We start from the raw sequence: 24,931 nt of genomic DNA, 5'->3' as shown, positions 1-24,931 counted from the left end.
ACGCACTTGAAAAAATAGACGGCGCAGCAGCAGACGCTCACACATTCCTTACTGTACATGATGTGGAGAGTCACACTTTCCCTCCACAGGAGCGCTCAGGAAGTTTTACCCCAGATTTATCACGGCTGCAGGGCGCCCATACATCTATCCTCCTGAGACCCTGTGTCCTCACAAGAAGACGTCACATTTCAGGTTTGCTAGGCCCTATACTCATACTTATTTTGTCCCATCCAGTGGTAGCAAAGGCACAATACACTAATCCATGTAAAAACAAGATGTCAGCCGTCTCTGCCAAGTCAGTCTGCAGCCGATCTGATACAAAAGTGGACAAGATCCAAAGCCTGATCACATTTAATAGATGGAGCTTGTTTTTTAGGATTAATAATGTTTGTAGTTTGATACGGCAACAAATTTGACCAATTTTAGGAACAGTAACAAGCTGTGACACTGGTAATTAGGAAGTGCTTTTTGAAGACACTGGAGATTTATCATCAGCTCGCTGAAGGACGTTGGGAACTTAAATGTAGTCTCGTTGGAGGACACTAGGATGGTGTCTTGTTAGAGAACATTGGAACTTTATTATCGTCCTGTTTGAGGACACTGGGACTTTATTATTGTTGATAATATTTAGTTTTTTATGCTCATCAGGTCCTGCTGATCCCAAATAGCTCGGAGAAATTAAAAATGCGTATCAAACAAAGTTCAGGTCTCAGGAGGATGTGACAAACAATCAGAAAATAAAAAAATAATAAGGAAACATTTGGCACTTCACACAGGTTTTCTAACCATCAAGATAAAGCAACATGTCACTCTGCCTAAACTTTTAAATGTGTAAATAAAAACAGGGAACTCTGGCAGGAAACATATGCTCCATATTTACAGCCTGACTCTGCTCCCTGGACTTTTTCTGGGAAAAAAACAGTGTTATGGAAGTTTTTGGTATCCCATTAAATGATTCAGACACAGGCTCATTTCCATATCTGAAGCGTTAGTGAATTGATACAGGCGTCAATTTCCCTTTTCCATCACCCACCCCCACCTCCACTCCCACTCCCACCTCCACCCATCATCATCTCCCCCTCCTCCTCCTCCTCCTCCTCCTCCCCCCGGCCGGTGGCCGCTTCAAGCTGTCAGGAGAGCAGGCTATAAAACAGAGAGGGACGCGACTGTGAGGAGGCTGCTGGTACTGAGGACAGACACAGCTGGCTATGTCCTGTCTTCGGAAAACTGAAGCTCGGATGATTTAAAACAGGAGACTTTCAAACTAATGACACCGTGAGGAGGAGACTTGGACGCACGGAGGAAAAGTTTCTGTCAGGGAGTGTAGTCAAGTCGCCTTTAAGTCGGCAGTGGCTGTATAAAGAACTCCATATCGGAAGGTTTGAGGGAAGTATTTCGTGGAGAGACCTGAAGAAGAGGAGGCTTTTTGGGATGCTGGTTCCCCGCGCGCTCCGCTCCTTGCTGTGCGTACTGAGCTGCGCGTGGCTGCACACCGGAGCGGCCTCGCGGCTCAAGTCTTCCTCTCTGCCCATCCAGTCAGAGAGAGAGCCGGTGCCATCCAAAGCCGTGTCAGGTAAGAGACGTCACACATGTATTTAAAACGTATTAACTTTGTTTCCTTTGGCTGCAAGAAGGAGCTCACCAGTGTGTGAGGTAGTCCACAAAACACAGCAGCAAAACTCCGTTCAAAAAGGTGTAATTTTTAATTCAACTAGTCCTGGAGATTGTGATTCTGAGAGACTGTAAAGCAACTACACATTTTCAGTTAATATTAGGTCCCAATCTATAATTCGGCTGCTATCAAACACAATAACAACACTTACACAACAGTTTAAACCTTCAAAACTAGTCACCCCTCCTCCGCAAAATGCTACGAGCGAACACACGCCGAAGGGGGCAGCAGCGAGCTAAAAGCGACAATTAGAAGTCACGATTAAAAAATGAGTGCTGCCATTTGTCATTACAGTCATGCCGAATTACTCTGAAGACACCATTATTCTCACTTGATGAATTTTAAATATGACGGATGCATAGTTTTGTTTAAAAAACAAGAACTCTTTAAATTAGCTACTTTTCTGGTGAAGCCTGGCGTATTGTGGTGCGTGCTGCGCCAGGTTATGACCCCAGTTGAGCCGCTTGAGAGCTGCACGCCAAGTGTCGCAATAGCCCGGCTAGCCTCTCTTTAAAACATATTAACACACATCTTTTAAAGTAAAAAGAGCCTCCTCTTCCTCCTCTGTGAAGGCATACATACCAAATTTTGTGAATCCCCATTTCCCTTGAATTGTTCTCCAGCGCCTGAGTCTCCTCATGTGTAAACTAGAGGCAAACATCTGAGTCATAACCGCAGTGAATGCCATTTGATTCATGTGTGAAAGCCCCAGCGCACAGAGCTGCTTGCGGTTTTCATAAGGTAACTAGCTGTGGAGTGGAGGACTGTGGGAACTCCACGGTCACCGCCGCCTCAACGTGTAATTCACTGCTGGAAACTGTAATCAATCGACTTTCCATTACAAGCATTGGCTCCTCGCAGATGATTTATTTCAGCAGAGACACGAGTTGCAGGCAAAGCGAGCGGCTCACAGTTTGGCTCCCTGTAACTGCACTGGACTGTTTAAAGTGTGGAGTCACTTTAATGAAAGAATAATGCGAACCAGGTTGGTAGCAGTGAGAGAGGCAGGCCATCAGCCCGAGTGGAGCTGGCGAGGGGTAACATCACATCTGTGTGTGTGTTTGTGTGTGTGTTTGTGCACACACACACACTGCTCACAGGCAGTTATCCTAACCAAAGATCACTATAATATTCCTGTAGGAACACAGCGTGACTAACACCCAATTATGATTGTAGTATAATAATAATACCACTGAGAGCTGCTTTTATCTCCTGCAGCATCAGAACACAGTTCAGTCTCTGTATATCCACACGGTGATGTGTTCTTTATAGTTATGGCTCTGCTCCAGCTCCAGATTTCTTGTGAAACAATGTCAACAGTGTGCTGACCTTCAGCCCATTTTATCTTTGTAAAAAGGCTTCAGTTCCTGCATAGTTTATCTCAGGGGTTGGCAACCTGTGGCTCCGGAGCCACATGCAGCTCTTTAGACCCTCTCCAGCGGCTCCCTGTGGCTTTGACATAAAATTAACTTTCATTCATATTTTCATTTGTCATTGTTGTCGGCCTCAAGTGATCATCAATCAATACATTGAATTAAAAAATTTTTAAACATTTCATCAACTAAAATGTGCGTCATATGTCTACTTTTTCAACTTATTCTGACTACAACCTCGTCACATGTCCACGTTTGGTCATGGACTTTCCACGTCCACATATGACGTCCAAGGTATCTTGGGTGTGTTGGTTGTTGACGCCCTGGGACGCTGTGTCAACTTCGCACCTGTCTGTTTTCAAAATACACTTCCGTTTTCACAGGAAATGTACAGTTTGCATACAGTCTCTTTCAAAATAAAAGTACTACGTCGGTACAACACCACAAATTGACTTTTTTTTTTTTTTTTACCTTCAACAACAAACAGTCAGATTCAGGGGCAAAAGAACAGGGTTTATCTTTGTAGTCTTACAGGACACAAACACCTATCTCCCGTGTGAAAGTCCATGTTTGTTGGACCCAGCAACCACCACTCCCACTGCCATACTCAGGCTTTAGTTGCCTTAATTTTTGTTCATGTCCTGCTACATTTCCCCCTGACGCCAGGTTGGCTTTTTCTGAAGTTTGCTGAACTTCAGCATCAATGGTGAGTGGAGTGGAGTCTCTCTAGCGAGGCTAACTAAGGTTTACAAATCTAAAATAAGGAAAAGTCTCAGAGGAAAATAGAGGATTTTATAGTGTGTGAACAGATTAATTTGCTTTCACCATCAATGCTGCAAAGTTAAAGTACTAAATAATTATAAATAGCCCACTGCAGAGTAATTACCTTGTAGTAAATCCATAGCAATACCATTATTGGTATACATTTTGTGGCACCAGGCAGATTTTTGGTTTGTTTTTTTGGCCAATAATGGCTCCTTTAATAGTAGAGATTGCCAAACCCTTGGGCTGTCTGATGTGGATGTAAACAAAGTCAGCCTGTAGCCTTTATAGCTATTGTTTCATTTCATCTCTGATGTTGGAAAACTGTTGTACTATGTATGGTATCAACTGTAATAATCCTTTTAATATTTATACAGCATTTCTTACTAGCGGTGAAGATCCACGATACGTTATCACAATTTTTTGGCAGCAAAATGTATCGAGTAAACTGAAATAGCAGTTGACTGTTTTATTCTAGTTGGTTACTAATTTGTATTTGTAATATTAATCATTTATATGATAAAAAATTGATACTTGGCACTGTGTGATGATACCATACTACGCTGTATTGATTTTCTCCGCCCACCCCAACCTCTTACCTCCTACTGCTTGTGTTTACTGTCATACAGCATGTACAGCATGCTGTCAAACTTTATTAAAATGCTTCATCAGATATCTTTCTTAACAGTAAAAGGCTTTGACCTACATTATGTATTTCTGGGAATCTCTGATAATCTTTCAGTGGAAAATTGAATGTCTCCCTCGCCTGCTCATGGATCATTTAGATGAGACAGGATGTGAGGTTCAGTCCCAAAAGTCATGAGGCATCCAGCGAGTTTCGGTTCCATCCAACATGCCTGGGCAATGAGCTATGCAAGATTTATTTGTTGTGAAATATAAAAAGGGGGTACAGTGGCCCAGTCTGCAGAGCCTGTCATCCTGCATGTCTGACACTTCATAAAAGCCGTGTAGTCGCACTTTCTCTTGCTCTTAAAGAACTTTGTGTTAGTCTGATCTTAAAATGCCTCGACTAAATTCCTCTGTGATTCACTCGAGCACAATTAAAACACATAATCATAATTTTACTGCGTCTGGTTTGGTACGAGCCAAACAGTGATCATAACTCCCCGATGTTTGACCTGCAGACAGCCATGTGGAATCAGCAGTGTTTGTGTTACAGGATGCTCATTCGGAGGTCGGTCTTACTCCCTGGAGGACACATGGCACCCAGACCTGGGGGAGCCCTTCGGTGTCATGCACTGCGTCCAGTGCCACTGCGAAACTGTGAGTTCTGTCTGAGCGTGGCTCCTCTCTACACGTCCTCTGTGCAGTCACAGTGTGTTTATTAAGCTGACTAACGCGTCTGTGTCTCTGGTGTTCCTCTGGCAGCAAAAGAGTCGTCGTGGCAAGGTGTTTGGGAAAGTAAACTGCAAGAACATCAAACAGGACTGTCCAGACCCAGACTGTGACGATCCCATCCTGCTGCCAGGCCACTGCTGCAAGACCTGTCCTAAAGGTAATCATCTGCTGATCCAATCTCACCACCTGCTGGCCCTCAAAGCGTCTCAGTCTTCTTTTACATGTGATCCAGATTCTAGCTCTCTGAAATGCATCAAACAGTCAGCTGAGAAAACAAGTGAGCTGAAATTGCTGCAGGGAAAAGGGAAAATTAATAGCTCTGAGAGGAGGGGATGCTATGGTTTTCTTTTCCATGATTTTTGTTTGCTCTTTGTTTGATTCATACTCTCTCTGTCTTCTTCTCCTCCGTCTTTCCCTGTTGCACTCCCACTTCTTTGCCCGCCACCCCACCCTCGGGTCAACTAGTTAGCCTTCAGAGCAGCTGTTAGCTACAATGAGCAGGTCAATTGATTTCCCATCCAGCCGCATCAAATGGACATTTTCTCTAAGCAGCCACAACTGAGACTACCACCCATCTACTTAGCCTCATTCACATGTCGCCACTTACCTTGTCTCCACACACTGCTGCACACACAATTCCACCTTATTAGAGAATTAGAGCTCCCCCGCACATGCTCACACACAAACACACACACACACACACACACACGCACGCAGGGCGGGTCGTCATGCTGCACTGTTATTCAGCAGATTGGGTGTTTTTCTATGCTGTGTGTCTGGTAATGGAATGGAAAGTAAAGGTAAAGCAGTGTGTGGACAACACTGTGCTGTGTGTGTGTGTGTGTGTGTGTTGTGGTCAGGTTTTAAGGAAAAGGTTGAGTGTGTTTGTCTTAGCTTTGGCACCAAAGCGGCTAGTATATTTGTGTAAGTGATGGAAAATGGAGTCTGTGTATGTGTTTGTATGTGTGTGTGTGTGTGTGTGTGTGTGTGTGTGTGTAATGACTAGTGCACCTGAGGATACAGTGTTGCTAACTTAAGTGGGGCGAAGCGAGAGTGACACTACCCAGAAGCCCTTGAGCATGCCCAGTGGAGCAAAGGAGTGAGGGAGGAATGATGAGATTTGAGATTTGTGGGTGGTGTGTGTGTGTGTGTGTGTGTGTGTGTGTGTGTGTGTGTGTGTGTGTGTGTGTGTGTGTGAATCAGACACCAAGACAGAAAGCAGACAGTCCAGCCGAGCTCCTCAGAAAACTGCCTCGGAGAAATACAGTTTGTGGCTGACTAAGACCCAGTGTGTGGTTTTCTTTCTTAAGATCAAGTCAGTGGGGCTGTGTTTGGCTGAGTGAGCATCGCTGCATGTGTCACTGTGTGTGTGTGTGTGTCTGTGTGTGTGCGTGTGTGTGTGTGGAGCAGTTAGGTCTACACATTACATCAAGACGCGCAGCACTTTCTGTGGAACAGCGGGTCATTGTTGGGATCGCACGCCAGTGTCACTCCCAGTTCTCCTTAAGCTCTTCAACTGCAAGAGACTCGGCTGGTTAGTTACCCCTGGCCGAGACAGAGGAAGTGAGGAAGACACAGAGAATGTAGCCGTCAGCACTGAATTGAAATTGCTGTCTGACGTCGTTCCTTATTACCATCTCTCGCCTGTCTGCCTGTAATTCCTACCTGTCTGTCTCAGCCTCGATTTGTCACTTTTTCTCTGGCTGCACATGTTCGCATATTTCACACTCTTCATCCATCCTGAAAACATAATCAGGGGAAAAAAGGGGAACTGATGCTTTGGTATCATCTGTGCGCCAGACTTTGAGAACGATGTAGCAGAGTGTTTGGAAATGTTTGGGTTCACTTGGTTTATCTTTGCAGATACTAAAACAGATTCAAAGGCAGACACGAGAAACCAGAATGCCACTACTGCTAATAGTATTTCTACCACGAAATATAAAGATTTTGATTTAGGCCGACATTCAACGGCTAACATATCTCTACTGGGTGTCAGCAAACCTTTTTAACTCTTGTCTTTTCCCTCTCCAGGTGACGATGACAAGAAACAGACCGACTCTGTGCTGGACAGCTTTGAGTATTTCCATGAGACGGGAAAAGATAAGGAGGGTGACCTCCATAAATCATACAACGACCGATCCTACCTGAGCTCTGAGGAGCTGGGCGCAGGGGAGAGCCGCACTGGTGAGTACCAGCAGCCACAGACAGGTGGACAGACCACCAACACAGACAATAAAACCTCCAAAATGTGAATTAAACATGCTTCATTCATGCAGAACTCACACATGCGTGCACATATGCACACACTCAAACACAAAGCACAATAAAAACTCCACAAACAGGAATGTTTAATATGGCATGTGTTAGTAATTACCCATCTACTCCTCTCTCCTGCTGCAGATTTTGTTGCAGTATTGACAGGAGTGACAGAATCATGGCTGCCCAGCTCCAACGGTGTTGCCAGAGCTCGCTTCTCTCTGACCAGAACTAGCCTGGCCTTCTCCATCACATACCAGAGGTAAGACACACGCTGTCACAGCTGAAACGTGCACGTCTGTGATTTGTTTTGTAGCTTTAGTTTGGAGGTGGTGCTCAGCCGTAGTAGCGTCACTGCTCCTCCTTTCCTCGGCAAATATTTTCTTAAAAAACGGTGACAATCTGTCATTTGTGGTAGCACTCAGCATTAAGAAGTAGTTCACTAACAAAGACAGCGACATATGTACGATATAAGAATGGTTTTATTTGGACGACTGGAGGATCAGAGATCAGCGTATTCTGATAGAGCATTTACGAACCCGTGGGCCGAGGCTCAGGGTGGAGGACATGTCTCTGTGAGCTCCTTGCTGCGTAGTCTAAGTGGGCGGAAGTTCGATGCATAGATCAGCCTCTCATTGGGCGGAACGAGCCACCCGCTGAAGTCCCGCCCTACCACCTCCGGTTGCAGTTTTCAACACGTCCTTTACTAACTTTTGCGGTGTTTGATCTTGCGGGGATGTAGCCATTTTTCTGCCATGGTTCGCGTCCTGTAGGCGATATTTTTGTGGGCGTGTTACATCAAAACCTGTTTCCCCCCGGCAATATTTTTGCAAGCACACCGTTGCTGTGGCACCGGCCAATATGACTGTGATTGGTTGAAAGAAATAAAAAAAGCCGGGGCGTTTTTTTTCTCTTCCTCTTCTCTTTAAGTGAGAGTCGGCCCAGCCAGACCTTTCTTTTCTTGACAAAGGTCTGGTGAGCGAGACTACTTGCTGCGTAATCGTCCAGGGGTTCATATCCAGGACCATGTTGTTGTGAGGCAAGGGTGCTAGCAGGTGAGCCGTTTTATTTTTAGTATGCACCGCAGCTGCCCTTAAAGACTACATACTGTTGCATGCAGTATGCACACACTACTTCCCCATAATATTACGTCCTGAACTTTGACCCTCTTACTCATATGTCTGTTACCATAGAGATAAAACTAAATGCCATTCACCAAGCTAGCACGAAATGGAGGTTATCACAGAGAGCTCTGACGTTATGTTGCAACTATAAGTGCATACATGGTAGAGTCTAACACATCTGTCATTGCTGTTTAATACCTGTGTTTGTTTGCTGTCGGTTATATTTATGATTATTTTATTTAATTAAAAATTTAATATTCAGGCCCCATGAAAGCACATTGTGCAGAGGATTGTGGGTCAGAATGGCCATGAGAGCATACTACAAAACCTGACCACATGTAGTAGAACATCCTGGTATTTTTGGCACACTGCATTTGACGTACTGAGTTCTGGGACATACTAAATCTTTTCCTGGCGTATTATATAGTATGCAAGTATTTTGATTGGAACGCACAGCAACACAAACAGGGGAAAGGGTTGGACACACTGTAAAGTTCACAGCAGGTGATTGAATTGATGAGGTGCAGGTGATTTGAATCAGCAGGACAGAGAAGCGTGGTCTCGCTGCTTAACCTAAGTTATCACTTCATCACAAGTAGTGAGCTGTAGAAAAAGTGTCCATTTTGATCCCTCTGTCTTCCCTTCCTTTTCAGAATGGACCGCCCCAGTAAAATAGCCTTCCTGGATTCAGACGGGACGACTGCGTTTGAGTACAGAGTCCCCAAGGGACAGTCAGATATGGTAAGACATCACATAAATAGCAAATTTGTCCCCTGTTGCTTCCATTAGTGTTGTTTTCATTATGCGTGCTGTGTGTGTGTGTGTGTGTGTGTGTGTGTGTGTGTGTGTGTGTGTGTGTGTTTCCCCAGAGAGAGAGAAGTTAAGTACTGGTATGATGAATGCTCTCACTCCATGACTCTGTGCTCAAACTCTGACTTCTTTTCCCATAACTCACTCTGCAATAATAAACGATAAACACATGCACACACTGTGACACTGGCTCCTTGCTTCACTGCCTCTCTCTAAACATCCCAAACAGAGTCTGATTACAGTAAACATCAACACTCACTCAGTCACTCTGAGAGGCTGCCATCAGGTCAGAGGTTAACAAGACTGAGTTTAATAAAAAGCCAATATTATCCTGATAAATCAGTAAAGTGATATGTTGGTGTAACAGTAGTATCCGTGCGTGCGTGTCCACACACTCCCTCACTACACATCACTTCCTGCCAAAACACACACGTCTCCTCCTTCCATTTCAGGCTCGAACACTCTGTTCAGCGAGGCAGGAGCCCCCCTAAATACAGGTCCCAGAAATTGGCCTATTATTATTTTTAGATAAATGTCAGTGTCAAGCAGCAGAGGACCTCAGAGAAAACACTCCAACACAAGAAAGGAACTGAGGGGGGGGGCTCTGCTGGAGCAGAACTTTTAGACAGATTTTTCACATGTTACATCACTGCTAAGCAGGGGGACAGAGAGCATCGCTAATTAAAATGGAGATTACCCCTGAACTGAGAGTTATGAGGTGCCGGCACTCGGCCACATTTCTTCCCTGGGCTCCCAGGGAGACGCAGTGGCTTTATGTTGAAGGTTTGCAGCCAGGGGTCGAGAGTACAGTCACATGGTTTGATGTATTTAGCAGATGTGCATGAGTTGTCTGTTTGGATATCTGTCTCTCTCTGTGCTGTTTCGGTACCGCAGCTCACCTGCCTGTGTTTTTGTTTGTGTGTGCAGATCTGTGGAGTGTGGAAGAACCTGGCGAAGCCCGTAATGCGACAGCTGCAGTCTGAGCAGATACGCGTCAAGATGACCACATTGACAGGGACACGAGAAGAAGTGGAGGGGAAGATCATCAAACACAGGGCGCTGTTTGCTGGTGGGTGTACACGCATTATTTTTCCCTTTAGACATGTGTGTCTTTGTCTTTGTGTTGCAGTACACAGTAAACTCAATATTTACAAAGCAGCAGAATTGTATATGTTCTCACATAATCTCAAAAAGCCTCGCATGGATTAATGCAGCTAAAAAGTGTGGGCTTTGTTTACAGACGAGTATTTGTATAGAAGTTGTGTAAGAGAATACAGACACTCAGTGTGGTAATGTGCACGTGTCTTGTGTACAGAGACTTTCAGCTCGACGCTGACATCGGAGGAGGAGAATTCAGGCATGGGAGGCATCGCCATGTTGACGCTGAGTGACACAGAGAACAACCTCCACTTCATCCTCGTCCTTCAAGGCCTCATCAAACACAAAGACAAAGGTGAGACGTGAGACACAGAAGGACGAGTGTGGAGAAAATGTGGGTTTGACAGACAGAACTTCAAAAAGTCCAGACTAAGATTTTTCACCCCTGCAAGGGCAAATGTTTCCTTTCAACAAAACACCTGCAATACCTCCGCTGAAAGAGACAAGAATCCTCATTTGGGATCTCTGTTGCCATGTCAGTCTATCAGTTTCAGCCAATCCCCTCTGAGCTTTTCTAAACCACTGTTGAGGTGTTGACCTTTTTGACAGACATTAATGAGAAACCTGTGTCTCTCTCCTCAGAGCCCGTCGTGGTGCCCATCAAAGTCCAGCTTGTGTACCGCCAACACATCCTGAGGGAGATCCGAGCCAACATCACCTCTCACGTGAGTAACAACGTACATTAACCACCAACCGTGGCGGTGATACTCACCTTAAGGCCCAGACACTCCAAATCCACATCAAAAAAACAGGGGCGACAAAGGCAGACTGTTGTGACACCGGGCAACTAGCACGTATGTTCTCCACCTGAGAGAAATAACTCTCCATACCAGCAGGTGGTGGTAGTCTGTAACATGCTCATGTTTAACCCAAACAATGTGTCATGTGACTGCAGTTGGTTGGATCGAGGTCAGAACACCTTCTCACCACAAACTAACTGCACCAGAGTTCCTTTGGAACCAGACTGAGACCACCTCTTCAAGACGGTCTCGGTCCGGTTGTTTTGGTGCACACCTGAGTGTGACTGCTGTGTTCACACCTGCACAAACAAACCGCACTGAGGGGGCAAACCAACTTGAGTTCAATTCCACCGAACCAGCTCAATATAACAAAAGTAGGCTCATGCTTCTTAAATTCATCTCCTGAGAAACAGCCCTCCTCTTGTCTCAGTCCGATCATAATTTAAGATTTTAAAATGTTCTTTCCCCTCTCTTGCTGCAGTAATCTTTCTTTGTCTGAAACAATCAGCTCTTGAGATAAAAGTAAGACCCAAAGGAAACTTGACTGGCTCGTAAATGATCCTGCACAATTTCAAAAATGTGGCCCAGTGATCAAATTCAAGTGTCAGTCCTGTATTTGATCTGTTCTCAGCAAAGGAACTCCTGCTGATTTTCTAAAGAGGGGTGGAGGTTAGGAGAAACAGATCCAGATTTTGTCATCTCCAAATAAGAAGTGCATTTATTTCTGATGAGACAAATACAAGAACACTTCGATCAGCAACATTTTCCTCTGGGAAAGCTTGTTGTCCTCAAATCTTCCCAACACCCCTGACCTCCTGTCTTTTTCCAAAAGTGGCCCCTGCTTTGTGGTTCAGCATGAGCTTTTCACAGCTGATGTCATTAGTAAAAGCTGTGCAGCATTTTCTACCAAACATTTTTATCTTCACGTTTGAAAACTTGAGTGTTTGCCCCAAATTATATGGAAAAACACTCCTGGACTAGGCCAGCATTCAGCCTGTTCAGTGGGAGGGTTGAGGGAAAAGTGTTATCGGGGACAGACGATGAATTAAGGAGCAGGACTGGAGGAGCAGCGGTGTTGCTGTTGGTTAGGAACATATGACACAGCAGCACACTCACACTCCTGGTTCCCCTCCACCCCTCCGCTCCGAGACGGATGTGGTTGGGTCACCACATCCTAACGCTGTTGTCGCGGACACTCTGATCACAGCTAACTACCCTGAGACATGACAAGAAAAATGGATGGAGAGGGAAAAACAAGAGCGGGGAGAAAGTGTGTGAGAGGAACTTCTGCAGGAGACAGATGTGAGCAAAGGATGAGAGACACAGAGGAAAGAGGGGAAGAACGGGGGGGCAGAGAGGATGGACTGCGTACACACTCCTCACACATGTCAGTGGTTAGTGGTCTGTGGGCTGAGATGGATAGAGGGAGGAAGGAGGCAGGAGGAGGAGTGATGAAAGGCGGGTCTGTTTTTAATTCTGCCAGGAATTGCGTGAAGGGCCGATGCGCCTCTCTCAGGCCGAGCGGTGAGAGAGACCGTCCGTGAAAATATGTGAAAAGTTCAAGCTCAGCAACTGGCTCATGACCCCTCCAAGTGTCCTCGAGCGAGACGCTGAAACACAAAACGCTGACTCATTTGCAGTCTAGCTGAGTAACAAGAGAGTGCACATCGTTTGTAGCTGAAGATGATACTCGCTTTTATTTGTACGTCTCTGAATACACACACACACACACCAGCCGAACATCTGATTTTTAAATGTGTGAAGTCATTTTTTACAGGACCGGTAATCCTGACAGGGTTATTGCTCCACCTGATTTATGCAGGACCCAAATATATCCCTTTGCACCTCACTTAGCTCTCATTATTCTGCCCATTCAGTTTCCCCAGTATAAGTCACCTTCCCTCTGCCCAGCCTCGTCTCTGTTTTGGCTCCTCGCTGTGTGGATTTATGGCACATGTATATTTATATTGAACTGAGGCCCTGAAGCCATAAAAGTAACATTTCTTCAACACGCTCGTACATCTGTCCTATTACTCCGACATTTTTCAGCATCCTGGACCCCCCCCACCCCCCCGTCCTTCAGCCTGCCTGCTCGAAATTAAACTTCACTCAATATGAAACGTGTTAAGGCAATGCGAGCCATATTTTCGCCCAGGGTCCAAGTGTGCACTCGTGAACGAGGTTGATTTAAAGTCATGTGTTTTTATGTAACAACTGTTTGTGCCCTTAATGGTCTCTGACTCTGTGATGCGTTTGTGATTGCTGAATTAATCTTATCTGGAGGAGATGGTGCTGCTCTGGGATCTGTGCGGCTCTCTCATCTCTGTTTGCTATAAACTGAGAGGATAAGTTCAGTTCAGTTGGCGACATGTCACCAGTCTGTCTTTTGTCTAAACGCATTGGGGTTTGGTTGCCCTGGTAACACGTCAGTGTTGTACTAACAACATGTCAACATGTCCTAAAAACATAATATAACATTTTCGTTTCTGGTGTTGAGAAGGCATCTATTTACATGGAACATGGTTTTATATTTATTCACTCACTGACCCACACGTAGCAGCTCGAGCTAACTGTTTCAATCTGTGCAGGACCCGGACTTCGCGGAGGTGCTGACGGACTTAAACAGCCGGGAACTCTTCTGGTTATCACGTGGTCAGCTGGAGATCGCCGCGGCAACCGAGGGTCAGGATCCCAGACAGATCTCTGGCTTCATCACCGGCAGGAAATCATGTGACAGTAAGTGTCCGGCTATCAAACACCTTTACATAGGCGAACTGAAACCTTGATATGCGTCCACGCCGGCGATGGTCCATCCGCCGGTCCCCTTCTTGTGGGCTCAAGCAGACCTTGAGGGAATGTCCTCAAATTTGGCACAAACGTCCACTCAGAATCAAGGATGAACTGCATAGAATTGGTTGGTCACAGGTTAAGGTCAATGTGACCTTGCATCCATCCCATTCTCATCAGTACAATATCTTAAGACAGTCTTGAGGGAATGTTCTCGAATTTGGCACAAACGTCCACTTGGACTCAAGGATGAACTTCAGATTTTGGTGGTCAAGGGTCAAGGTCACTATGACCTTGCATCTGTCTCATTCTCATGAAACCGTTATCTTAAGAAGACCTTGAGTGAATTTCCTCAAATTTGGCTTTAACATCCACTTTGACTCACGAATAAACTCATTAGAATTTGGTGGTCAAGGTCACTGTGACCTTGCATCTGTCTCATTCTCATGAAACCGTTATCTTAAGAAGACCTTGAGTGAATTTCCTCAAATTTGGCTTTAACATCCACTTTGACTCACGAATAAACTCATTAGAATTTGGTGGTCAAGGTCACTGTGACCTTGCATCTTAGTCTCTTTGATTACCATGATTACTCAAGAAGGCCTTGAAGGAATATTCTCCAATTGGCACAAATGTCCACTTGGATTCAGGGATGAACTTAAGAATTTGGTGGTCAAGGGTCAAGGTCATAATAACCTTGCATCTGTCTCACTCTCATGAAACCGTTACCTCAAAAAGGCCTTGAGGGAATTTTCTCAAATTTGGCACAAATGTCCACTTGGACTCACAAATAAACTGATTGGAATTTGGCGGTCAAAAGTCGAAGTTAGAACAAATTATGGCAATATTTTTACACAAATGTCTAGTAGGATAAAATGATGACATTTCATATCCAAAAGGTCAAAGGTCAACTTCACGGTGATTATTCAAGATCCTGTCTCAGGAACAGCAGGGGAGACATTTGGTCACTCAGTTGGTGACACTAATCTTTGGTGCCTACTTTGAAACTGTGTGTGTGTGTGTGTGTGTGTGTGTGTGTGTGTGTGTGTGTGTGTGTGAAGCGTCCATGTTTTTAGAGATGGATGTAAACTGTAACAGCAACTTGACGGTTTCGCGGAGGCATGTAACCGCAAGATGGTAATTCTAGTTTGCTTCATGTCTCTCGTCACGTTATCCCAGCGAGGTGGTACTAAACACTGCAGAAGCAACAAACACAGAGGTTGCTAAGAATGTGTTTTGCGTTGCAGTTGGTTTGTGCGAGTCCATCTGTGGCTGTTTTTGTCATTCGCCTCTATAAATACTTCTTCTCTTTCTTTCTGTCTCCGTCCTTTCAAGTCTTATCGCTGGGGGAAAACCATGTTTATAGACCTTCTGTTTGACTTGGTGGCCCACCAAGACTGTGTATGCATGTCTGTCCATATGTGTGTGTGTGTGTGTGTGTGTGTGAGTGTGTGTGAGAGAAAGACACAAAGAAGGAGAGACAGAGGTTTTTGGAATGTTGTGGACGGCCCAATTGTCTCAAACTGTTAAAGCACACACATATGGCCTTTTCATGGGACGCATACTTGAACGTGAACATTGAACATCGAGGTGTCACTTTGAAACACTTTAGAAGATGCTCTCGTTGTCTTAACACGCTCAAAATCAGACACGCAAATATGTAAAAGTCCAAGTTTTACACACCGACAGGCAGAGGTGCTGCCAAGGTCACAGTCTGCTGGTGTTCCAGTGCTGTGATTAACAGCTTGACGTTATGTGTGAAGAATTCAAACCCAACACACTCCTCTCCCTCTCCTTCCTCCTCCTTCTCTTTCCCGCTCTCCTTCTTTCCCTCCACGTCTCGATCCCGTCATCTGCTGTCCTCTTTGTGTATCCTTGGCGTCATTCCTCCTCTCTGGCTTTTTTCTGTCTTCATGTCATTTTCAAAAATTTTTCTCTCTGCGTTTTTCTCATCCTTCTCTGTTACTCATTCCCTCCTGTCCTCTCGGCTCAATCTTTTTAAGCCCACTGCATTCAACAAGGGTTACCTCATCCTAAGGCTTAACCTTGGGTGGGTTTTGTGTGTGTGTGTGTGTGTGAGTGTGTGTGTTTGCCAGACAGTGCAACAACACGTATGTTTTTGCCCGAAGGTCACGCAGGCAATTACACGAGCAGACACGCCTCCTGATTAGTGGTTCAATTGAATCTGTCCCCTCAATGACTGTTCCTGGGTGAACACATGACATTAGGGGAATGTGAGTGAGTGTGCGGCTGCAGAACGTGAGGGAATGTAACGCGCCCCCTTTCTCCCCCTCCCTCAAACAACCAGCAAATTTCAACATGACAGAAATCATTGCCTCATCTCGCATGCTGTCAGGCTGGAGTGTAGTTTAGAGGAGACTGAGGGGGAGAGTGATGGTTTAAGATAAGTAATCTGGGCAGGAATGTGCTCTTAAGTGGACTTTTGATATTAATCTGTCTTTGTCTGGCTCAGCTATTCAGAGTGTGATGTCCAGCGGTGATGCACTGACACCGGGGAAGACAGGAGGCGTGGGATCCGCCATCTTCAACCTCCATGATAACGGCACACTCGACTACCAGGTATGGATTTGTCAACTACATCTTTTTGTTACAGTTGATTATAGAAGAAGACAAAAACCTATGTTTTTTCCTAAGGTTAAGTCACTGCTACATCTGTGTTGTAGTTTTTAACCATCTCTCCCTCATCCTCCTCGTCCAGGTCCAGGTCGCAGGTCTCACCAGTGAGTTTGTCAGCCTCACTATCGAGTTGAAGCCGCGGCGGCGGAACAAGCGCTCCGTGCTTTACGACCTGACGCCAGAGTACAACAAGGCCACGGGTCAGGCGCAGGGCAGCTGGAGTCGTCTGGAGGCTCGACACATCCACATGCTGCTGCAGAACGAGCTGTTCATCAACGTGGCCACAACTCACAACCAGGAGGGGGAGCTGAGGGGGCAGATCAAGGCCCTGCACTACAGCGGCCTGGAGGCACCCAGGCATGGTACGGATCGATGGATGCAGGGGAGGGAGAAGGGCAGGGTGGTGGGAGGGAGGTCATGATATTCATAAGATAGCTAAAAAAACGTGGGATTGCTTTCTAGCAGAAAAATATCACTAATGTCAACATCTTCCTCTCTTCCAGAGTTGCCCGTCCCTCTGGCTGGCCACTTTGTGTCTCCCCCTGTAAGAACTGGCGCCTCTGGCCACGCCTGGGTGTCAGTGGACAAAGAGTGTCACCTGCATTATGAGATCGTCGTTGCGGGCCTCAGCAAGGCCGACGACCTCACCGTGAACGCCCACCTCCACGGCCTGGCTGAGATCGGAGAGTTAGACGACAGCAGCACAACTCACAAGAGGCTGCTGACCGGCTTCTACGGCTCACAGGTACGTCAGCGTACACACACACACACACACATACATACAAGACAAATGTATGCAAATATACACACTCAAACACACTCTCCTATCGCTCCTCCAGGCTCAGGGAGTGTTGAAGGACATCGGTGTTGAGTTACTGCAACACCTGGACCAGGGAACAGCCTTCATCCAGGTCAGCACCAAGACCAACCCCCGAGGAGAAATACGAGGACGGGTACGTGAAGACAAGCTGCAACTTTACATTCAGATGTGGTTCAGTTATTCAGTTCAAGCCAGTGTCTTCTGTTGATAGAATAGGCCAGGGTTTTCATTCAGGCTTTTAGAGCTGCAAATGTTTCTAAAACAATTTCATGAGTCTCTAATTCAGTGAAGAGTTTTAGTCTCTCATTATTACATTCATTCTAGAGGCAATGACGTGAACACACTCTGAGGAAACATTTTAGACATTTTTTGGCGTAACAAGAATTTAAAGATCGCAGATTTTCTGATAAAATTATGAATTAACAACTTAAAATGGGGAAAGAAATGCAAAACCCACACCTACACCTACAGCACCAACTCTGGACAAGCGTGACAAAACCATTTCCCGCGCGGTTCCATCTGTTTTACCACTACAAGAAAACCATTTTACAACCATGACACAATAAAATGCCAACAGTGCAAGCAAGTCCACCTTCACAACGGGACCCAACAAGGAGGGATTGGGTCAGTGGTTCCCAACTGGTCCAGCCATGGGGTCCTGATTTCTCCTTATTCATTAGTTCAGGGTCCATGTCGCCAATTTTTTACACTTCAAAATAAAAGCTCTGGATTACATGATTTGTGCTTGAACTTTTGCATCGAAATATTGATTTATCATAATGGGGGAACCGTGATTCAGAAGGTAGAGCTTGGGTCCACTTCTTGGAAGATCAGCAGTCCGATCCTTAGCTCTTCCAGCCTGCACATCTCAGTATCCTTGGGCAAGGCAATAAACCCCAAATCGCTCCCAGTGGCTTTGCCATCGGCGTGTGAGTGTGTTTAAAACTGAGAAGCAGATGGCAGCTTGTATTGTAGCCTTGGCCACCAGAGAAAGGGTAAATTTGGCATGTAGTGTTAACGCACTTTGAGAGGTCAGCAGACTAGAAATGCACTATACAATCCATTTTCTGTAACCGCTTATCCTATTGGGGGTTGTGGATAGCTGGAGCCTATCCCAGCTGACATTGGGCGATAAGTGGGATTCACCCTGGACGGGTCGCCAGACTATCACAGGACTGACTGCTATATAAGTGCAGGTCCGTTTAATATGGAAAACATTGAGGGCACAAGCTATAGTACACATTTCCAACCTTAAATTGCACGTTAAACTGAACAAATCTTTTCAAATTTAAAAATGATTGTGCCACAGAGTGCTAAAATGTTAGCTCATGCATTGTCAATGTTAGATACAGAGACGGACGGTGCCTTTTGTCTACACCTCCAGAGACTTTGAAGGCAGTGTGGAGTAGCTCAAATGAGATACGACTGAAGGAGATGGTGAAGACTTTTAAATACTGGTGGAACAGAATAAATCGGTAACATAGTGAAAAGAATTCTCCGTCCATATGGCTGCACAGACCACCACCATCTACAACACCAGCTCCAGAGGTACAACATTACAACCTCCACCACTGTCTCCTCATTTATTGTTGTGTGAAACTTTTGACTTCGCCCTCTATTGCCATCTTTTGGCTGTATCTATGCCAACATAAAGGACATGTGGAAGTATGACGGCAGTGATGTTCACGATGTTTGAAACGGATGTATCTATTTTTGTACGTGAGTAAGTATTAATGAGCCTTAAGATGTGAGACCAAGGAAAAAAGATCACTTTGTAGCTCCTAACCTGAGATGCACCAGTGAAATATATTCGTTTACATTATTAGTCAGTATAATTTAGCTTTTGCTACACCCTCATCCCCTGTTGGCAATAACAACACAACAATAAACTCTTGCATGGAAAAACATAATAAAGTAAAATAAGTGATTAGATTATGAAAGAAGAGCAGCAGAGTCCTCTGGGCCTCCTTTAACCATCTGAGCGTTTACGTGTCCATGTGATCGCTCTCTCAGCGCTCAGCACTCAGCAGCCGACTGAGACACACACTTTCACTGGCAGGTGCTGTCTGCCCGGAGACACTTTGTTGAAGAAAGTAAAAGTTTTATTGGGGTTCAGAAATGCTCACAAACGCAGCTCTCAGTCACCCACAAACCTCTTGGCAGCTCCACAGGTGTAGTGGTTGATGAGTTTTTTAGGCTAACGAAGAAAGTGATGACACACACACACACACACACACACACACACACACACACACACACACACACAACAGAAGAGTCCAGCTGTTTTAATAGCAAACAGGTCCAACACATAAACAGCCATCTGCTTGAAACGCTCCATTTAGGAACAATTAACAAATCAGCTTGAGACCAGCCTTGAGTCAGGTGCGGCCAACCAGTCTCTAACGTCCTAACCACCCGTTATCTTTCTTTCCTCCCTCTGCTTCTCTTTCATTTCCCCCCTTTTATCTCAACACATTTCACCCACAACCACCTCTTTACACTGTGCTCTTGTTTTCCTTTTATGTCCTCCACCTCTGTCTCTCCCTTCTTTCTGTTCTCCGCACATTTCCTGTCTCCAGGTCCACGTGCCCAACAACTGTGAGCTGGGGACCAGGGCGGACGTGGAGGAGGCTGAGTTTGACGACCTCTTTGTGAAGGACCCCGAGGAGCTGAAGAAAGACCCCCATACCTGCTTCTTCGAGAACCAGCACCAGGCTCACGGCTCCCGCTGGACTCCCAACTATGACAAGTGTGTCTCCTGCAGCTGCCAGGTAAAGACAACAAACACAGAGGAAGCAATTAAATGTGTTTGTTAAAAGAGCTCTTTGATGGTTTAATCAACTCGGAGGCATGCTGCGGCACTCAGTGGAAGAGAGGCTGGGAGTTTGTTTGCAGAGTGCATGTTAGGACTGAATATTGTTTGTCATTTTGTGTCTAATACAAAACATACCTCTCGTCTTTGTTCTGCAGAAGCGAACTGTGATCTGTGATCCGGTCATCTGTCCGGTGTTGACCTGCACCCGCACCATTCAGCCTCAGGACAAATGCTGCCCGATCTGTGATGGTAAGACGGGACAGGTTTTGGTTTTAAATGAGGTGCATGAATATGTGACAGTATGTTTTATAGCAGTAATGCTGCTTGGAGTCTCAGGTTGTGAGTAGATTTTATTCTTTTGGGTGAATTCCCACCGTGCTCCTGACAGAAATCATAAAGTTGAAAACTAATTCTGTTTTTATGTCTCCATTTCCTTTTTCCTGTGCAGAGAGGAAGGAGCCCAAGGATATGAAAGTTCCAGAGAGGGTGGACGAACATCCTGAGGGTAGGTACTACCTCTCCTGCCTCTGACTGACACGTCTTTTTTAAACTATTTTTTTTCTCTAAAGGCTTTTTTGTATTGTTTCTACATGTCTTAACACTGTCTTCCTTTCATGTAGACTTTGAATCATTCAGGCTTTTTCTCGCTGACTGTAACATTTTTTCGTCCCTTTCCTTTCTCTCAGGTTGCTACTTTGAAGGAGACCAGAAGATGCATGCCCCAGGAACCACGTGGCATCCCTTTGTGCCTCCCTTTGGCTACATTAAATGTGCCGTCTGCACTTGCAAGGTAAATATACACCACTAAACCCGTTCACATCTGGCTGGATTTACTTTCCAAAATCCCTTAATGGATCATTTATCTAGAGTCCAAAGAAACTGAGACATAAATGCATTTCTCATAAGTTCGACCTCAGGGAATGTTCAGACTTTTTAACTATCTGTGTGGAAAAAGAAACAAGTCAGCTGCATTTTATGCTGGAATAAAATTAACTGCTGCTAACCTGCTAATGCTACATTACGTCCACAGGGATCTTCAGGGGAGGTGCACTGTGAGAAGGTGACATGTCCGGTGTTGACCTGCAGCCATCCCGTAAGACGTAATCCCTCCGACTGCTGTAAGGAGTGTCCGGAGGAGGAGAAGACGGCTGCAGGCCTGGAGCACGGCGACATGATGCAAGCAGATGGCCCGAGGCACTGCAAATTTGGCAAGAACTATTACCAGAACAGTGACAACTGGCATCCCTGGGTGCCGCCGGTGGGGGAGATGAAGTGCATTAACTGCTGGTGTGATGTAAGTAATGAGGCTCCTGAGAAATACGAGCCTAGAGTAAATATTATTTCTTTGCTGACATGTCACTTAAATATAGTAAAGTTGTTGGTTATGAGGACGGCTGGAAGGGAACTCATTAAAAGTTAATTAATTCTATTAATGTTTTGGAGTGGAATATTAAACCACAATCTTTTTATTACAGCACTTAAATGATGAATCACAGTTCACAGAGAGTTCAGACTAAGTTGTTCAAACATAAAATACGAGCGCTCTGATCATGATGATCTAAAGCCTGGACTCTGGCAGGGCTGTTGTACTTTTGTCTAATTAGAGTTTAAAGCTGTTACGTTTATATGATCAATTGGCCAAATGACTGAGCACTATGAAACGGGTTGCTCACAGAGAATTATCGCCAACTCTGCCGTTCCCTCCGATCTACGCAGCCTTTTAGCATCCTTCGCCTCACTGTTTTGGTTTTACAGCCTGCAGCTTTACTGGTTTGGCTCACACTCGCCGCTCTCATCAACAGTTTCCAGACACAGCACGCAGTTTCTTTAAGTAAAGAGTCTCTGATAAACACATTGTGTAACACCTGCCCAGCACCAAACAGCACAGACTGTGTGATGGGGCCTCTGCGAAGTCCTTTTATTACGCCTCCTTTGCTTTATACACAGAACCAAACAACACAAAGCTGCCCCAGTGTAAAATTTTAGTACGGTCGGCAACGCTTTCTAAACAATAACAAAGGCATAACATTGCAATATAAATAATTTACCATCCCTGTAATATCGCGGTTGATGTGGCCCTCTGCTCGGAGTGTAAGGAGCTCCCAGACCTCAGTCAGTACGTTTACATGCACAGTGAAGTGGAGCTACAGTTACAGCTCAATGAGGCCATTTAACTGGACTACTGTCCTTGTCCCAGTATACAAGCACGGGAGGGGAATTGATTGATTGTTCTAAGTATGTGCGACTCCTCTACGATAGGTGGAGATATGCCCCCTTTCAGCTTGTTAGTATTGGACCTTTTTCCTGTTGACCTATTACGTCACAGACCAAACAATTGACAAAGTTAGCTACGGTTAGCTAGCAGCTAACTGCTACCATGGTGGACAACTTTACAGCTTTGTATATTTCGTCTGTCCAAAAAGTCACGGCTCTGGATGTAGATTTCTCCATGTTGTTACCGGCTTCTTCTTCTCTTACACATTTAATGCTATTCGACTTCCAAGTCAAAGCCCGGGGCGGAAACTGTGGAGCATGCTCAGAGCGCCTCGGCCAGTTTGGGTCTGATTGACTGTATACATGCAGGAGTCACATTATCTGGGTGTTTTAGTCTGACTTAGTCCGAAATTCGATTTAGTACCATTTTAATTAGACTAAAATGTTTACATGGATTTTAAAAGTCTGTGGCTGCTGTTCTTCTTCTTCGAGTTAGCTGCTAACTGTTTCTAGCTGCATGCATGCATAACACATCTTTAAAACATCACACTGGTGTTGCCTATGACATTGTCCTGCCGGCTGTCCGTTTTACAAAGATGTCGATTTGACGCTGTCATGCTTAAAGGCGAGACAACAGCTAAAGTTAGCAACTAGCTGGTCAACATAGGGAAGCATTTAGCTGCAAAATAGCCATATACTTTTGTCATAAGTTGGTGGAGACCAAAAGCAGAGCTAAAACAGAGTGAAGATAGGACTACAAATAAATGCTAATGTTGCCCCATGTCTTCTGGATGTGTAAACAGGCAGCTGTTTGCTAACATGTTGGCTCTATCAACTTAAAACAATGCTAATATGTCAGTGTTGTGTTCACAGCTTGTTGTGATACGTTCAGGTCACACCACCTTGTGCTTTCTTCTCATCAACCCTCCATATTCCTCTCTTATTCTCCACAGCATGGTGTGACGAAGTGTCAGAGGAAGCAGTGTCCAGTACTGACCTGCACCAACATCACCCGCAAAGAGGGCGCGTGCTGTCCTGAATGTCTTGGTAAGCAATGAACACATACGTACACAAACCAGTGACAGCAAAGATGATCGGTAAAATATACAGAGAAATGTCATTCATTTACACAGTCATTTAAAAAGTGTTCTCTTGTTTGGCTGTCTTGATGATGATGTTTCAAACACGGCATAGATATAACGTGATTTTCCTGCTCTCCATAGATTCCAAAGAGGAAGACGACGTGACGATGAAAGCTCCAGACAAAAGGCGAACCCAGAGACAATGATCTGTGTGGACCCACATGAACCGCCCTTCCCTCCCTGATGGACCCAAACCCAGAACTGCACACTGGGTCTCCCCACCCTCCCTCCCTCCCTCACCTCACCTCACCTCACCTCACACCCACCACTTTTATCAGCTTCAGGATTGTAATGAACAGAGAGGAGCAGAGATGGAGACAAAACAGAAATTCTCTAAAGACTCGTTGAGTGAAGGGATGAAGCTATGAAGAGGACCAACTGGACTTTACAAACCTTTCGCCTTCTGCTTCCTGCTGTCCGTTTTTGCTGGAATTTCTTTACTGCTCAGTTTTCCAAACAGGACAAACGGTATATATGTAGAAATACAACACGGCTGATGAATGGGATCCTTCCGCCGTTGGTCCGGCTGCTTTGAGGGGCAAACTTTGGCAAGATTGCGCGAGTTGTATTTCATCGACAGGGCTTCTTTTTGAAGTACAGCCATAGCTACTGTACTGTAGCTCTCCCTGCTCTCACTGGATAGAGGAAAGTGTTACTTAAATTTGACTGAATGTGTGTGTCTGTGAGCGTGACTGTGTGTGTGTTTTATACCATTAAAGAATACGACCATTTGGCAACACAGAAACAGTAAACTTCCTGGGTGGCAAAGCAGGGTTAAAAAACAGTTTGGAAACTGGGAAACAGTGCCATACCCCATCTTTCTGCAACTTTGATTCGTTGTAATATTTCCACTCAGTCACGCAGCCTGAAATGGTTCAGCTGGTTGTTATTTCACTGTCATACTAATAAGAGCTTTGCCTTCACCTCCCGTTGATTCTCTGCTTCGGTTGTTTCTATTTCTGTTTCAAATTAAGTAATATTTTATGAATTTTCTATCATTGTCGTTTATGAACATGGAATATGGTTTGTATTTTGTATTTATTGAATGGTGTGGAGACAAAATAAACAGATGTTTGTTGGTAAATGAGGGAATACCTGTGGGTTTGTTTTGGACGCTTCAGCCAACTGGCTCCCCCCCTAATAACCCCTCCCTTGTTTCCGTTTTTGAGTTTATATCTTGGGTTTTCATCTGGAGTCTTTGGGATTTTAGTTTTCCACTTTGTTCCTTTTTTTCTGCTTCTTTCTCTTCATGTTTTTCTTTC

General features: G+C 45.1%; 1 protein-coding gene and 1 long non-coding RNA gene across 2 annotated transcripts in view; one reads left to right on the top strand and one right to left on the bottom strand.

Moving 5' to 3' along the window:
- Positions 1–24,931, bottom strand: part of LOC125889201 (uncharacterized) — a 409,754-nt gene that overhangs the window by 150,154 nt on the left and 234,669 nt on the right. The window lies entirely within an intron of this gene.
- On the top strand, positions 1,132–24,760 carry chrd (chordin). The gene is made up of 21 exons (XM_049576899.1): positions 1,132–1,573; positions 4,988–5,091; positions 5,197–5,323; positions 7,198–7,350; positions 7,567–7,684; positions 9,200–9,287; positions 10,284–10,425; positions 10,672–10,809; positions 11,097–11,179; positions 13,843–13,990; positions 16,515–16,621; positions 16,761–17,040; positions 17,182–17,423; positions 17,518–17,631; positions 20,078–20,269; positions 20,469–20,562; positions 20,762–20,818; positions 21,000–21,103; positions 21,344–21,607; positions 23,481–23,574; positions 23,751–24,760. The coding sequence occupies exons 1-21, from the start codon at positions 1,432–1,434 to the stop codon at positions 23,813–23,815; spliced, it is 2,856 nt and encodes a 951-aa protein (XP_049432856.1). The 5' UTR covers positions 1,132–1,431; the 3' UTR covers positions 23,816–24,760.

Source organism: Epinephelus fuscoguttatus, linkage group LG5, assembly GCF_011397635.1.
Source record: "Epinephelus fuscoguttatus linkage group LG5, E.fuscoguttatus.final_Chr_v1".
Classification (NCBI taxonomy): domain Eukaryota; kingdom Metazoa; phylum Chordata; class Actinopteri; order Perciformes; family Serranidae; genus Epinephelus; species Epinephelus fuscoguttatus.
This window is presented reverse-complemented; position numbering and strand designations above follow the sequence as displayed.